A 16,241-nucleotide genomic window follows, 5' to 3' on the forward strand; every position below is an offset into this window, starting at 1 on the left:
TTAATATTTATGAAACTTCTTTTTAATTTACTTTGAATTATTTTTGCACAATTTCATTCATATGTAAAAAAGTAAATATCAATAAAAATACGATTTTTACTTTATTGTTGTAAATTTATTTATTTCATTTAACTTGTCAAACTAAACTTAAATACTACTGGTACAAATAGTTTATAAAATTATAGTAGATTTTATAATAATTTACATTCCAAAATAGTTTAATCAGATTTTTCGTGATCTGATTTAACTTCTTTGGTTGGCTCTGAGTTCTTTTCTTGTTTATTTCGCTTCACCTGCTGCAGAAGCTGTGCTCTTTTTAGCGTAACCATAATTTGCAACGAGTTGTACATCCAAGCACCCTTAAATATTATGAATCAATTAAATTTTCACAATTTGTAGAGTATCTAATCGTTTGTTACTATACTTACAATTATTAGCATACAATTAAGTAATATCGGTATTGAAAATACTGTCGAAATGAAAAGTCCATTACTATCAAAATATTGCTGCTTAGAAAAGCTCTTCCATTTAGCTGCCGCAAATTCGTTAATACTTTCCGAACAGTACGCCGCTGATACTAAAGTAGAAAATACTGTTTAATCTTGAAGCAATAAATAAAGATAATCGGAATTTTTATCCGGACAAGGACTGCCAAGTCGGCACCATTCCTCGAAATTACTGCAGGCATATTTTCTGGCGCTGCAACATCAACAATTCAACATCAATAAATGGAATATATAACTCACATAGTATTAGAAACAGAAATATTTGGAAATTAGTGTTGTTCCTTGTCATCAAAGTAGTCACCGTTGTAAGAACATGCACCGCTATAAGCGCAATCAGCCACGGATCGTTCCAGTCAATCTGTATATTCATGTAGCTTATTAATGTGTTTACTATAGATTTTTCTTTTTGCACTTACACTTGCCAAAAATGACCAATATCCGGTGATTTCATTAACTTCAATGAAATTAGGATCCACCATTCTAAATCTTTATGCAAATAGCAAACAAAACCAAAATGTTCTCTTTGCCCACGACAGTTTTATCAAATGTAAATAAAGAAGAAATAAACGAAAATTACTATATAAGAGAACGTCAAATCAAGATTTAACAATATTATGATACGTGACGTCATAAACGACAAAATTGGTTGACAACCATTAAGAAAGTTCGGTAATTTAATATTTCAAATAAATCTTAATTGTAAAAGGTGATAATTTTACTATTCCAAATGTATCTGTAAACATGCATACAAGTCTAGTAGATATTACATTAATTACCAGAGAGCTCTAACAGAGATTTTTAATAAAACTTCTACGAGTTTCTTAAAGCCGACTCCATAAAACTATCCAAAATACATATGATTGATCATTCATTACGTATTTTTATTTGTCATCCCGTGCTTGAGCTTAGATTGGAAAATTATTTTTAATTAAGATTCTACAATATTTAAATTAAAAAAATATGTATTGCAGCATTTTTGACTACCTAAACTCCAATACAATGAGAACATACACAACGCGGAACATACAGGCTCTTTGCGTAATAAATTAGATGAACGATCAAACGCAGCCACAGAAACTTAACAGAAAGCTTTGGTAGCGTTCTTTGGTGTATTACTTTTTTTGTAAATATATTTTTATCAAGTTAGAATGTTTATAATTACCCAAATATGTACTTTGTTACGTACTGTTATAGTAAAATAAAAATTCACTGAAATAAATCAGAGTTAATTTATTTAAGGAATTCTCTGAAAATGAAAGAAATTTACTACTCTAGAAGTTTACTTAATTCTAAATTTTCAAAGCTGGCAGTTCTCTATGGCAAATTTGTTTCGCTTGACATAAATGTCTTCGTTTTGATGTGCAATCCATTTTCGCCGCGAAGAGGCAAGAGCAGTGTGAAAATTTTTGCGAGTTTGCTGGTGTAAATTGATAAAAAGAAAAACAATTTGACATAGATTTTATAGATTCCAAACAGGAAATTATCATAAATTTAATTTAAAAACAATTTGTATATACATAGTAGCTGTAGCAGTAAAAGTTTTACAAACCGTCTTACATCTTGCGAGAGGAAAATATTTCCAATTGGCCGAAAACAGCATAAAACAAAGTGAATTTCGTTATAAAACTGCATAATAATAACGGGATTGGTGATTGATCATTATAAGAGAAGTCTGCGTCATTAAATCGCAAATTGAAAAAAGGTTGTATGTAAACACCAAAGAACTCACAAATATTTTGTATCTGCTTTTATCTGAATAAGGTCGTCGCCCGACCGTGAGTGGCCACTGGCCTCTAAATTGCTGTCAGTATAGATTGTGTGTGTGCACTTTGAAACGCCTTGTTTGGTTTTAAGCAGACGTATTGCAGTAGGTGTTGTTCCAGATAACGGAATCGAGCGATCAGCAGACGCCAGCTAACGCCAGAAATTCGTTCCCGGGGAGCGGCCGACGTAGAAGACGCGTGCCCGTGTCACCGAAAATGGCTGTGAAGCAAAATAACACGGAAGCGAACGCTGCGCCCGCACCCGTTAATGGGAACGCCGTAGGAGGAGTTAATACGACCGGCGGGTCTATGGCTGGTGTAACAGGCGGTGTCGGTGTTGGTGGAAACAATGGACTTACTGGCGTGGGCGTTGGAGTTGGTGGTGGTACAAAAACCAAAAAGCTTAACGCTAAAGCGAATTTAGGTGCAGAGATAAGTGGTAATCCTGATGCAAATGAACCTGGTTGTAGCGGAGTTGATAACAGTGCTCCAAATAAACCCAAGATAAATATGAAAGCGGCCACTGGATCAAGCGGAAATATTGGTGGTGGAAGTGAAGCAGGAAACATTGGTGGTCAATCGAGTAAAAACACCACTGATATTACACATATTTTACATCTCATCGAATTGGTGGAATTGAATCAGCAGCATATATCATTTGGACCAGATATAGTAAAAATTTATCATCACATAATCAATGAATTAGCACGTGTGCAGACTCCAAGACAAATTCCCAAAGAACTTAAACGTTTTAAAGAAGATATAGTCAAAGTTGGCGCTTTCTTCAGTAAAGCCAATGAGAAACGCGTCTATCTATTCTACCTTCGAGTTGTCTGTCAGCTTATAACACAAGGTGAGGGTGAACCACCTTCTTGTGCTATCGCCATAATATTCCAGTTGTTTAGCTCCGAAATGGTTTTTGAAGCGGTGCAGTCAATGTTGGACCACAAAATACCTGAACAGAATATAAGAAAGACTGTTAAACTACTAAGCGAATGGTTACGCATGTGTAATTTTTGCCAAAATCTTAATCTATGGATATTAGCCATACTGAGAGGACTCCAGGAACAGCAAAAGTTTTCGCTATTTCGTGATATTGCGTTGGATAACATAGAACCATTGTTCACATCACTTATATTGCCAGTGTTGCGACCAAAAGTATACCCCATCGTATGTCATATGTTGTCTTTCATTGACCAAACACCGGTAGTGTTTCACAAGGTAAAGTTCAAGATGTGCGTTTGCAGACGATGTTTAAATATTTAATTGTTTGCAGATTTTGCCAAAGTTCCCACGTGTTATAACGTATTTGAAGCAACAATCTAATAGTCAGGAAGACTACGCAGAAGAAACCAAAAAAATTCTTCAAAAATTAGTTGATTTAACTAAGTCTTTAATGGTGCGGTTCTACGGCTACGATGATTTGTACGAGGCGGTGGTGAGTAAAATTTATGACCACTCAAATAGTGGATTTGAATGCTATAACTGTTATTTTATTTGGAAGGAGCTTGTTATGAAGGATATTCCACATTCTTATGATTTGCCAAACTATGGGAGCAGCACTAAAAGTGGTGATGATAACAGCACCGAAATAATACCACACGAAAGTAATGCAAAAGTCGGTCTAGTTAATTTAGGCAACACATGTTACATGAATAGCGTTTTACAAGCGTTAGCTATGACTAAGGAGTATGTACATTTCTCAAATTGTTATTCTATATCGAATATATTTTTGTCTGTCTAATACAGGTTTAGTCGGGAAATATTGTTGTCACAAAGCAAGTCGCCACTGTTAATGAAAATGCAACAACAGATTGCACTGATGCTCTATTCAACTCGATTTGAATTGACACCATCGCGCGTCTTAAGTGCAACACGACCACCTGGCTTCTCACCGGGCTTGCAACAGGATAGCTCTGAATATTTGGGCTATTTGTTGGAAACGTTACATGAACAAGAAACGCTGTTCCGTAAAAAGCAGGGAAGTGATATGGCGAATGCAAAAAAAGTAATTGATGATAAAAAAGTAGTAATAGCAGATGGAGAGGCAAACGAACCAATTGCTAAAAGTGCAAAGCAAGCCGAACAAGAAAGTGGTAGTACTAACAGTGGAGAAGGTGCCACCGCATACTTCAACACAGCACAGACACAGCATTCATATACAAGTGACAGTGCTACCACCGACACTACTAACAAAACCAACGACAGCAGCAACACGGTTGTAGATGAAAAGCTCGTCGTGCAAACCAATGCCAGTAGCAGTTCTGATCCTTGTAAAGATAACGCTGTTGCAACAACCACAATCGATAAAACCTTTACAGGGAAATTGGCAACTACTTATGAATGCCTCACTTGTGGCTGGAAGAGTCGAATAGTTGATAGTTTTCGTGACTTACAGCTGTCATTTCCAGAAGTGAAAAATGATTGCGCCTCCAATTACTCCGTACAGGATCTCATCGACTATTATTGTTCACCAGAGAAACTATACGGGGACAATCAATACTTTTGCGAGCGGTGTAAGAAACTTAGCGATGCTGAACGTTACATCAATGTTATCAGTGCACCAAAAAATCTAATATTGACATTGAAACACTTTAAGTATGATCAAAAGTATCATACACGCGCCAAATTGATGCACAAAGTGTTCCATGATGAGAAGGTGCGTGTTTCGTTTAAATTCATAAAATTTCAAAATAATTCTTATTGTCACATTTTAGGTATCTGTAAAGGTTTGTGCTGAGGAAACGTTGGAAGAGATTGCCTCCGTGCATTACGATCTCTATGCTGGCGTCGTCCATTCCGGTTTTAGTATGGACTCAGGGCATTATTATACTTACGCTGCTGATATCACTAATAAGTGGTATAAATTCAATGACAACGTCGTCACACCGTCTAAGTCAGAAGAGCTGCACAATCTTACACCACCCAATACACCATATATACTATTCTATCAAATGGGAGCACGTTCTAATGAAGTATGCTCATGCGAAGGATCCACAACAAAAGTGGTGAAAGTGGATGTGCCAAATTCATTGTCGTTGGATGAGCTTTCTGGCGATTTGCGAAATTATATTAATCACGATAATTACATTTTCGCCGAAGAGATTAAAGAACGCATTATAAAGAGTGGCGGTCGAGCGGCGTTGCAGAGTGCATTGGCGGCAAAACGTAGCGGTAATGGTCGAGGAGGAGGCGGTGGTCGTAGCGACTACGACGACGATAACGATTCGGATCAACCGCCACCGGCTAGTGGCTGTGGTGGAAATGCACTCGATATTAATGTTAATCGTTTTGTGTACTAAACACCAAGTGTGACGTGACACGAAATTATATGATTTTGTTTTTGTTATTATTTGTGAAAAATTATGTCGTACAATCTATGGACATAAAGAAGTTATGGTACGAATGAAATGCAAGAGAACACAAACGATGTTGTGTAGTTATGATAATTTTTATGTATGCCTGCGTTCGACAAATAGTGGGAAATGACACTACCTTGGATCAGCCGCCTACTAACCACCCTTATATATACATATACATATATACTATATATATATATATAAATACTGCATTCTGCTATTTTCATTATAATAACGTGTAATTTTGTAGTGTGTTCGTGTGCAATGTTACACAGCGAGCGAAAGTAGCATGCAATGTGTAAAATTTGGGCAACATTAACGTTAAAACTTATAATTAGGTAAAATGCCAATATATTCCGCAGATGCACAGCATCACAACGGAAGTTACAAAAGGAAAAAAATAGTCGATTTATTTCAATGATAAAAATTTGTACTTGTTATTTGTAAACTTCAACTATGTGAACTATTTCTATAGCCACTATCAGCTAATAGCAGCAATAACAAAATATAAGTAATTATTACAGCTATATCTTCATACGCCTGCTAAGTGTATGTGAGTAAATAAGAAATGATTCGATAATTTTCGACCACACTGTATATGAGAGCAAAGGTGTATTTCTTCAATTAGAATTGTGTGTGTATGTGTGCTTTTAACCGTTATTTCAATAATTAAATGAGTGCGTGCGTGCTATGAAAAAATATGTATATGTGGTGTATCCGTTGCATTTCCCTTGTGATTCAGTATATTTTCTTAAGCACTTATTTTTATATTCGATTGAAAAAACTCGGTGTCATATGATGAAATTTCGAAATTTTTCAGGAAGAATGGAAAACGACGATATTACCGAAATGAAAGTTCTGAAGCAAGCGCTGTTACTTTCTTCGCATGATGAACTAAAACTTCTGTCTAATTCCTCTTACATATGTATGTATGTGTGCATGAATTATGTAAAATTAAAAAAAAAATCCATGTAATTATTAATTGCAAGTGGTAATTGAAAATTGTAAAATATATAACTGCATATTACAACGTAAAGTCGAAACTCGACGGCTCCAGCTACTGATTTGCCCTAAGGCGTATTCAAATCTAAAGAGCTCGCCCAACTTCGTAAGCTAGCGACTAATCTTAAACTATTTATATTCTGATCTACACATTGTGTTTTAAATTTGCGCACTTAAATATACAAAATATATTCATTTGATTTTCTTTTGTGATTTTTTTTTACTTTGTTTAAAACAGTTTTATTTAGCATATACAATTGTTAGTGTAGTAGCGTAGAATTTTTATGCGCCTAAACCCGAAAGTTAGTAATATTAAAGCGACTATCTCTGTTCTCAGACATATGAAATTCGTAATGAAATTTTTATGTAATGAAACAGGACATGTGCATACATACTTGCATACCTTTATATATGAATAGAGTACGTATTACAAAACATATGAATAATAAGAGAAGCGATATGAAAACATGAGTTCGTAACATGGAGTATTATTTCTCCTAATAGAGAGGAGAGTTCTCATGTCCAAGCAAATGTAATGTATGTAACGCTATACTATATTTATTGGCTACTTATAGTAAGCACGTAAAAGTATACAGTTTAAGTTTAATTTCACAGTTGACAGAAAATGTTTTTTTTGTTAATTATAATAAAGAAAAGTATTAACTGGCACAACAATATTTTATTTAGGCAGTTTACTTTTTAAAGCTATGGCGTATCCTTTAAAATACATGATAATATACAAATATATACCCTAGGCAAAAAGATGTTTGATGAATAAGTCTGGGTTGTTTCACCTGCACTCGTCCTCGCATTTTTTAAAGGTGATCATGTTATTTAACAATATTAGAGATATATTGTACACAGAGAGGGCTCAGTCAGTGTAAGATGTGCGAACTGCTAGTCCACGAAGAACATACATATATGTACATATGTATGTACATTTAGTATGAATAATTAGCATTCATACAATTGCGTTGTAGGTTGGGTTAGGTCGTAGGGATTTGAACATAAACGATAGATCTCACTTGGACAAATGTTCGTGATTTGTATTATCCGCTGTTAAAGGTGGATTACCAGATCTTCATAGATCGATGAAACTTTTTGAGCTTCCACGTTTAATATCACATCTAGCCATTTCATTTAAATGTCAGTCCTGCAAAAGCCGGACAATGGAGAGAAAGTGACAAGATGAAGAGCGTCTTACAAAACATTTAGTCGCACCTCGTGCGAACCTATTTGACCGTGTCCAATCAGAACATCGACAATTGCGGCTAGATTGACCTTGCTTAAAGTAAGTAATTCGGCGGACCACTTACTGTTCACTTTTTGCTAGAAGAATATCGCAATTGCACAAGTTCTAGTTGTTGTCTAACGCTTGAGGAGTTCACTGGAGGTCCATAAGTCTAGCGGCTTTGCGATTTTCGGTCATTTCGCTGCGATTCATACAAGTCTATTGTGGAAGAAGCTTGATGCTTTTGCTAACGAGGTCATGCACTTTTTGTCTAGTTTTGCGCTTGCTGGTTTGTGAGCTCTGCTACCGGAGTTTCAATTCCGTTGCCTGAGGTAGGGACCCAATCAGGACAATGTCCGGTTTTCAAGATCGGCTTCGACATGTACATAGGCTGTCAAATCGCTTTCAATTTTGCAGGCGAGCGTTTTCAGAATTTGGTTGCGCCTTTGAAGTCCGTTGAACCGTGGCGAACGATTATATTATTGAGGGAGTGCACACTCAAGAGAAACTAATAGTTTTTCAGGTATTTTACTTTTAAGGATCGGGTTCAGTTCTTTGCAATAAAGCAGCGTGAAGAGTGAATGAGTTTAGTTTTGAATAAGTAGTACCAGCAATTATAATCTGCTATGTTCTTAAATGTGTGACCAGTGTGTAAGGTTTTTGCTTACTTTCTTGAAGTTGAAGAAATTTCGATATAAAAATAATAATTTCGTTTGAAAACATGGAGAATCAATGAAACTGGAGAACATATTAAATTATATACATATACACTAACAATTTTATCTCTGCTAACAATTATTCTAATAGCGGGATTCTGTAACCAGTCTCTAGTCTCCATTTAAGTCATTTCGAGGCAAAATATCAATTTGTGACTAGTTACTATTCACTAAACAGTCTAATGTCTCTAGAGGAAAAATGGCAAAAAGTGGTCGACCAAAAGGGTACATATGTATTTGTTCAATTATTAATTATTATAAAAATAAAAAAGAAGCTGAAGCTTGATTAGAAATACGAAAAGACTTTTTCGACTACACAATTTAAAATTTTCTAAATTTATTTACCACAATTGTCCCACTGTACAGCTGCTACAAAGCTATAACAAAAATGTCAAAAACAGCTGAGCGTGTGTCAAAAGCTCCAACCTTCCAGATCAGACCCAACAAAAAGTTTGCTCTTATTAAACACGAGAAAGATAACATTGGGGATATCATTATGTGAAACAAATGGTCAATTATCGATGTCTGCGCCCAACAAAAGAAATCAGCATGTGTACGTCAAAACAGAAGTATTGGAAGTGTGAGTGAGCCCCTTTTTGGAGCGAAAAATAAAATGTAAGCGCTGAAACTAACAAATCAGGCGAAGCTCTTAAACAGGTACGTATATAAAGCGATATGTGCAACGGAAAAGCTAGACGGAACACATCAATCCAGAATTGCGAAAAAAGTACAGAGCGGACCGAGAAATCAGTCAGTTAGAACTCGGCAGAGCAGTGCAACAGTACGGTGAACATCTCAGCAAGAATAGCAACAAAAGAAGTGAATTTCTAAAAAAAAAATATCTGGAAGGAAATTGCTACACTTAAATTTTAAAAGTGCTTACTTTTGTTACATTTGTGCAAACAAATTTGCGGGATAAACTGATTTTTAATATATAGTACATTTCATTAAATAACGAAAGTGAATAAGCATCATAAGTGAAGTTTTGACATACACACCCTCCATTTATGTAGGGGTGCTTTGGAATAGAAAGGACACTGGCCTATCGAAGGTGAAGAGGCAGAAACGCAACGTCATCAGCCTTTTGACACCGAAAACGACATTTTCGGCTGCATTGTGTTTATAACCGCCAGACTATACATGCGCTTATTTTTATATTGCTATTTAGCACAAAGATTTACTGCGACAAGGTGACAAAAAGGAGTTTAATATCGGGCTTTACAGCCAGAGATTATTGGACAAATGGCAATAGGAAATATTGAATACATTAAATAAAACGAAACTTTAGAATATACTAGACTGTAAGAACAAAGCGTGTTAAGAACCAAATTAAAAACGCAGAGCGGAGATTTACGAATACATATGTATATTCATTCACCATTGAATGTTGTTATGCTGCAAAGGACACGTAGGCACAACTGAAGGTAGAGCAAGCAAAAATGCCTACCCAACTTCATCATTAGTATACCGCGATATGCAGAGGTGAAAAGGACATATGCCACAAATTATACTACATACATATATCAACGTTCAAAAAACACACAGTGGTTGAGCGAGTAAAAAAACAATAATATTAAACTTCAGACTTCCTATTTATTTATTAAAAATTTAATTTACGTCAGCAAAGTGTTCAGAAGATCATCCCACACATAATAACAGTTTTAATTAAAAACAATAAAGTTTGAGTGTTCGCGTGACAATTATGAGCTAAAGAAAATAATGTTTATTTAAAAATATAAAAATAAATAAGTGATAACAAATAACTGTCATTCAGAAGACTACTATATATACAGCAAATAATACGAATGCTAACTTATTTTCACTATAAGAAAATATGTATTTATTATAGTTTGAAACCAAAGTTAACAGTCTCATCGAAAATCGTGCACAAATTCCCGGATACAATTAAAAGAGGAGCTACAAGTAAAACGATTCTTTGCAACATTCACTTAAGAGAAGACAACAACAAAATTTCAAGATGCGATTATTTCCGGTGCGTTTATCGAACATTACAAAAATGCTCGATATGTACTCGCAGTTCAATCCATCACCTTTGTCTATAAAACAATTTATGGATTTCGGTAAGTTTATTTATATTTTTGGCATAAGAAAAAATTACGAAATTTCAGTATATTTTTGTTAGTTAATATAATATTTTTCGTTTTGTTTTTGAATGGGGGCTTACTCAACATTTTTTGCATTATTGATATAATTTTTAATGCTTAAAAGCAAAGTACAATAAAATAGCTCTCGCTTTGAAGTCACGTTTACAATCCTCGAGCAATAAATATTATATTACTGTAAAGGCATTTATATTTTGATATTCTTTTCCGTTTAATTGAAATGTTTTGACAAAATTTGTTGATAACTCTTGTTGATCTTCAACATTATCAGATCATGTGCATATGTACATACATGTGGATGTATATTCGTCTAAGTTTATTATCTCAATAATTTTTTTATCAAATTTTCGAAATTTTGAATGTTGATAACGATTATACATATTTTTTTAGAGCATAACAACTATACATATACAGTGAAAAGCCTCATTACGGGCAGTTCCTATAGCCTTACACCTCCCATTACCGGACAAAATTTCATAAACACAATGGTTTCATTAATATTTTCATACAAAAACAATTCCAATAACTGGACATGAGTACGCCCTAATGATCGGACCTGGGCACAATTTGGCAGTATTTTTTCCAAATTACCTCTGATAACCGAATACAATTCACATATCCATGATTGTCTTTCCTAAATACGGATAATTTTGCAAAATGTACAGTTTTATTCTGTTTTGTGACCCTAAAAATACATTTTAAACGATGTGGACAATTTCGGACAAAAACACTGCCACGGTGGGTGTCCAGTTAGGAGGAATTTCACTATATAAGTATGCACATTCATTAATTCTTCAGTCTTTTTATTTGACAATATGTACTAAAAATCTGGACTACGTATGGTTGAGTATATCATTATATAAATATACACATACATATACATATGTACATATATACGCCACAAGCTAAATTTGTTTGTTTTGTGAGTGTTTACCATGTTTACCTAAATAAAGTCGCTAACCTGTTTTGGTCACTTCTACCTTCTTCTAATTACTACAACAAAATACATTTGATTATTTATCCACATTATTTTGAATTTTCGCAAGTTTTTGTTTTGGTTGATCGTTCGATATACATTCATACATATGCACATACATATGTACATATATTATCATTAGATGTGTATTCTTGCGTCTACAAATGTGCCATTGTATTGTTTATTACGTCGCACAGTTTCTCAAGTTTATTGACCATCTTTTATTTCAAGCTCTCACAGGGTTTAGTGAAAAAATGAATACTCTTTAGAAGAAATTAAGCGGACAGATCGTCATATAATTTTATAAAATCTCCAACTAGGAAAACATGCGGGGGGGGGGTAAGGTTTTAAAGGCAAACAAAAAGGATACATACATACATATGTATATTATTTTGAAGTAGTATACTAGAAAAAGATTTCAATGAAAAATATTAATAAATAAGCCAGTGACGGTGAATCTCCAGAAGCGCCTTGAAAAAAGGTGGAACATTATAACTCGTTACCGGATCATCTGAAATTTGATATGGGTTTTAAAGGTGATGTACATATGCATTTCTCGAGGTAAAAAAGAGTTTTTTTTCTATTTTTTGCAGCACTTGAAAGTAAAAAGTGCGATTTTAGCTCTGGTACTGTGGTCCACATATCCGGTACCTAGGGGCTTGCACAGTGTTGCTCTTAATTGGATAATTTCTGGTTATAAGATGACATACTTCAAGGCACTGTTGGTGCAATGTTTTATCTCGTTATATATGTATGTACACATGTTAATTTGTGTACCGAAAAGTGCGAAAAGTGAAAAAATCGAATGGAATTCAGAATTGTGAGAAGTAGGCGTGGATGTAGTCCGATTTCATTTATTTTCGCTCTAAGACATAGTAACTTTAAAATAATGTTATATATTTTATTTAGAAGAAATCGGTCGAGCGGGAAACGAGATGTATGATTTCACCTAAAAGTGGGCGGTGACACGCTTATTGTTCCACCAGGGCTCCTATAAAGCTGTCACAAGCCGTCTCGCAGCTAAAGTTAATTCCTCTGTGTAGCAAATAACAGTTCTATATACATACATATATTAATTAAGTGCTTAGTTATGGTCTTTTATAGGTTTCCGTTTAAAGTCGTTTTGTGGGCGTGGTCCGATTATGCTCAACTAGGAACTCGTCTTTTCGTTTTTGCCAAGGAATCTGTGTTACAAGTTTGATTTAGATATTACAATTTTTACTTAACTCATCGCTTTCGCGGACTGACGGAAAGGCAGAAAGTTCCTCGGAATTCAACTCGCGTTGTGATCCTGATCATTCATATATTATATACTATACGTATATCCCTCTAAGTAACTCGACTAGTTTTAGGTGTTACATAAAACCTTTAGGTTTATTATACTCTGTATCAAATATTGCGAGGGTATAAAGATAATAGCGGTACTATTCATTTAATGTCGCAAACTTGTGGCATTTATTGCAAACTTCGCAAAATGGCAAACAGTTGTTCATTTTTGCATGCCATTTATTTTTCGACAAAATTGCAACTATGTAAGACTATTTTCTGTGGCATCCATGGCATTTTGTCGCAAATCACAATCAGCTGCTTACTTTTTTCATCCGGTTTCATTTTGGTTTCTTCGCTGTGAATTGAAAAATGTAATTACCTTTAAATACATATTTGATTATTTTAAAATTAATAGATATAATATTAAACATTTATAGAAAGAAACGATCACAAATAAATAAAGAATAGCAGACTTATTGCAATATAACCCAGAACGCTCATACATATAACCCAAGATGCTATTTTGCCACTTTGGCACTATTATATAAATGCCACATTAAATGATACCCTACCCTTAATGGAATAGTTACATAATTGATCGCTACTGACAACAGAGATGCATAACCTGTCTATGAGCTTATCTAAGCTTGAGGTAAAATCGATTTGAATGGTTGTTTTATTAAGGATTATGGATAAAAGTGGACAATGTTTGCTTACGTCAAGTAGTCTTTTATTCAGTGTCATTACTTACTTGAGTACTTGCTAGATACTTAAGTAATTGATTCTTGTTTGCATTTTGTGCAATTGGTTTTTGTTTTGTAAACTATAAATATTCATTTATGCATGTAAAATGAAAAAAATAACTAAACCCTGAAGTTCTCACATTACTCTAATTTCAATATACTTATGTATATGAGCTTTGTGTTGATTTTACGCCATGTGGCTTCGTTTTTTCATTTGTATTTCTTTTCGCTTATCACGCATTTAAAACTGGATTATGAAGTCATATTTCTTTTTTTAAAGACGTCAAACTCTCAGAAGAATTCAAAATTCAAAATAACTCCATAACTAACTAACAATTTCCATAGATTGTCATTTCAACACTCTTTAAGGAAAATTTATACTTTGTATACGTATGTATGTGCACCTTCTATCATACCCTCTGTCATTTTATTCATAGAATGCACCAAATGTTCAGGAAGTATATTTGCCCATATTTTCTAAGCCTTAATCTCATTTTTGCTAAGAACTTTGCGTTCTCGTAATTTTCTCTATATACATATGTATGTACATAAGTTCATTGGTGTTCATTGGGATGGAGGTCTAGACTATGAAGAGGATGTGACAGCACTTTTTCCTTTTCCATTCCTTAACCACTAAAGTAGAATGCTTCGGGTCGTTATTCTGAATAAAGCAGTAGCCTCCATTCAAATTGAGTTTAGCTGCTGATGGAGCCAAATTATTTTTTAATATTGCCTAGTTGACCATTCTTTATACAATTCCTTTGATGAAGAAAGCTTACCAACGCCATTTGCTCTCTCTGCACGCCCATTCTCCATGCTGACAGTTTTATCTATTTTTTTTCTTTTATCATTTAGATGTCCTTACGTCATACAAATCGGCAATCATCAGATCAAAATAAATTAAATTAAGGCTCACCTACAAAAATTACAGAATCCCAAAATTAATTATTTTGGTTGATATATTTTTTATTTATATAGTAAATGGTTTATTATATTTCTCTTCGATAAGTGTTCCGAACAGTTTGAGTGTTCCTTGATACTCCGAACAAATTTAATAGCACAAAAATAACGGTTCGTACTTGATGACTGCATTTAAAGTGCCAACGGAAGGGTATAAGTATTTTTTTGATTCATTGTATAAAGTTGCGATAATTAGAAAAGCGTTGTCGCAGATTGATAATACGAGACTACCTTTAAAACTAAAGAGTATGTTATTTCAGTTTACTCATTCACTGACACCTGTGCGATAAACAAAATTTCCTCGACCTTATTTAATTAAATTTAATTCTTCTCGATATAATTCATCCTTAATTTTCACTAGATGATGTTTAAATTCCGTCGATAAATAACACAAAAATACTCCTTGTGCTCCTTGTGAGCCTTGTGAGCAATCTACACTCTTTACCACTACATACATATATTCATATGTATGCCCGCAAAGCAACGTTGCTGATAAGACAGTCCCTTGGCCGGGCATATGCTGTATACATTTTATAGTCTCCGGAGACGACTTATAACATTGATAATATGCCTATTGATGCTCATAGAACATACTACACTCCCACAATAACCAAGTTACTATATAGTTCTGTAGGTCATCCGTCATTAACTACGGCTATTCTTTTCTATATCGATTTATGTATAACTTTTACAGCCCTTGGGCTTCTATAATTTTCTATTTTTGTTTTTTGAATATTAGATTTCTCTTGTAATTAAAATGTTCAATTCATTACAAGCTTCATGCAACGTCATAGATCAGTTCTTGAATAACATTACGTTTTCATTTCCAAGTCATTTACATATGCATATAGTATGTGTTTGTATGCCGCTACGAATTCATTCGCGACTGTGCATAATGCCGGAAGTATTCAATATCGATACATTGAGAATTTCCGTTAATATTTCGCTGAAATTTAATAGTTAATTACACGTTAGTACAAACAAAAGAAGCTCATGCACAACATTAATTTTTTCAAATAAAAAATTGTGTGTCTACAAATGTAGTCAGAAACCGGAATATTAGCGAATACGCATACATACATATACATATTTTACTTAAGGTTAACTCAAGGACGAGAGCGAACAATTTACTTAGTTTGTATTTTCTATGTGAACAAATATTCCTTAAAGCTCAAACTTTTATCAACAAAGACCATAAACACACCGGCATATTCAATCATGTCTGGTGTCTTTTGTTGTTGTTTCTATTTCGCCTATTTTCACCTCTTTCATCAAAGTGACTGTAATAGACACGCGCAGAGACTTTTCGAGAGTTCATTATGTCAATTATTTTTGGTCAACCCCTAAGAGATATGTATACTATATACATAAGTATTTATCAGCTGTGAGTTGAAATGAATAATAATAATCAATCTAGGGAGCTATTAAATATTGTTTGGCGAAAGTGCGTGTATTCGTTTGCGAGCCGATTGGTAGCACATTAAATTCTTTTAATGACAGATGACACATTAAATGTCAAATAAAATACATTAAATTATGGCATTTTATGGGATACCTTATTTCAAAAACTCATCGAAAAAATTGCTGTTTTTT

At 34.1% G+C, this 16,241-nt stretch overlaps 3 protein-coding genes across 5 annotated transcripts in view; 2 read left to right on the forward strand and 1 right to left on the reverse strand.

Moving 5' to 3' along the window:
- Nucleotides 1-93: 93 nt before the first annotated feature.
- On the reverse strand, nucleotides 94-1,082 carry LOC105227676 (transmembrane protein 18). Its single transcript, XM_011207151.4, has 4 exons — nucleotides 923-1,082; nucleotides 747-864; nucleotides 429-577; nucleotides 94-359 (listed from the first exon to the last, which is right to left on the reverse strand). The coding sequence occupies exons 1-4, from the start codon at nucleotides 983-985 to the stop codon at nucleotides 219-221; spliced, it is 471 nt and encodes a 156-aa protein (XP_011205453.2). The 5' UTR covers nucleotides 986-1,082; the 3' UTR covers nucleotides 94-218.
- A 779-nt stretch (nucleotides 1,083-1,861) lies between these two features.
- Nucleotides 1,862-6,830, forward strand: LOC105227677 (ubiquitin carboxyl-terminal hydrolase 35). The gene is made up of 5 exons (XM_011207153.4): nucleotides 1,862-3,490; nucleotides 3,546-3,707; nucleotides 3,774-3,958; nucleotides 4,019-4,928; nucleotides 4,987-6,830. Exons 1-5 carry the CDS (start codon nucleotides 2,486-2,488, stop codon nucleotides 5,569-5,571), a joined length of 2,847 nt encoding a protein of 948 aa, XP_011205455.2. The 5' UTR covers nucleotides 1,862-2,485; the 3' UTR covers nucleotides 5,572-6,830.
- A 2,215-nt stretch (nucleotides 6,831-9,045) lies between these two features.
- LOC105227679 (pyruvate dehydrogenase (acetyl-transferring) kinase, mitochondrial) overlaps nucleotides 9,046-16,241 on the forward strand; it is a 33,777-nt gene continuing 26,581 nt past the window's right edge. For all 3 annotated transcript variants that reach the window (XR_007422071.1, XM_049450909.1, XM_019990836.3), the window contains exon 1: nucleotides 9,046-10,658. Coding sequence is in view for 2 of the 3 variants with exons in the window: in XM_049450909.1 (XP_049306866.1) it covers nucleotides 10,556-10,658 (103 nt within the window). In the remaining variant the exon portion in view is untranslated. The remainder of the gene's footprint in view (nucleotides 10,659-16,241) is intronic.

The sequence above is a fragment of the Bactrocera dorsalis genome, chromosome 3, assembly GCF_023373825.1.
Source record: "Bactrocera dorsalis isolate Fly_Bdor chromosome 3, ASM2337382v1, whole genome shotgun sequence".
NCBI lineage: Eukaryota > Metazoa > Arthropoda > Insecta > Diptera > Tephritidae > Bactrocera > Bactrocera dorsalis.

Coding starts and splice junctions, on each gene's coding strand:
- LOC105227677 (XM_011207153.4), top strand. CDS start 2,486: ATGGCTGTGAAGCAAAATAACACGGAAGCGAACGCTGCGCCCGCACCC. Junction 3,491..3,545: donor CACCGGTAGTGTTTCACAAG/GTAAAGTTCAAG, acceptor AATTGTTTGCAG/ATTTTGCCAAAGTTCCCACG. Junction 3,959..4,018: donor GCGTTAGCTATGACTAAGGA/GTATGTACATTT, acceptor TGTCTAATACAG/GTTTAGTCGGGAAATATTGT.
- LOC105227676 (XM_011207151.4), bottom strand. CDS start 985: ATGGTGGATCCTAATTTCATTGAAGTTAATGAAATCACCGGATATTGG. Junction 865..922: donor ATTGGTCATTTTTGGCAAGT/GTAAGTGCAAAA, acceptor ATGAATATACAG/ATTGACTGGAACGATCCGTG. Junction 360..428: donor TTAATTGTATGCTAATAATT/GTAAGTATAGTA, acceptor ATAATATTTAAG/GGTGCTTGGATGTACAACTC.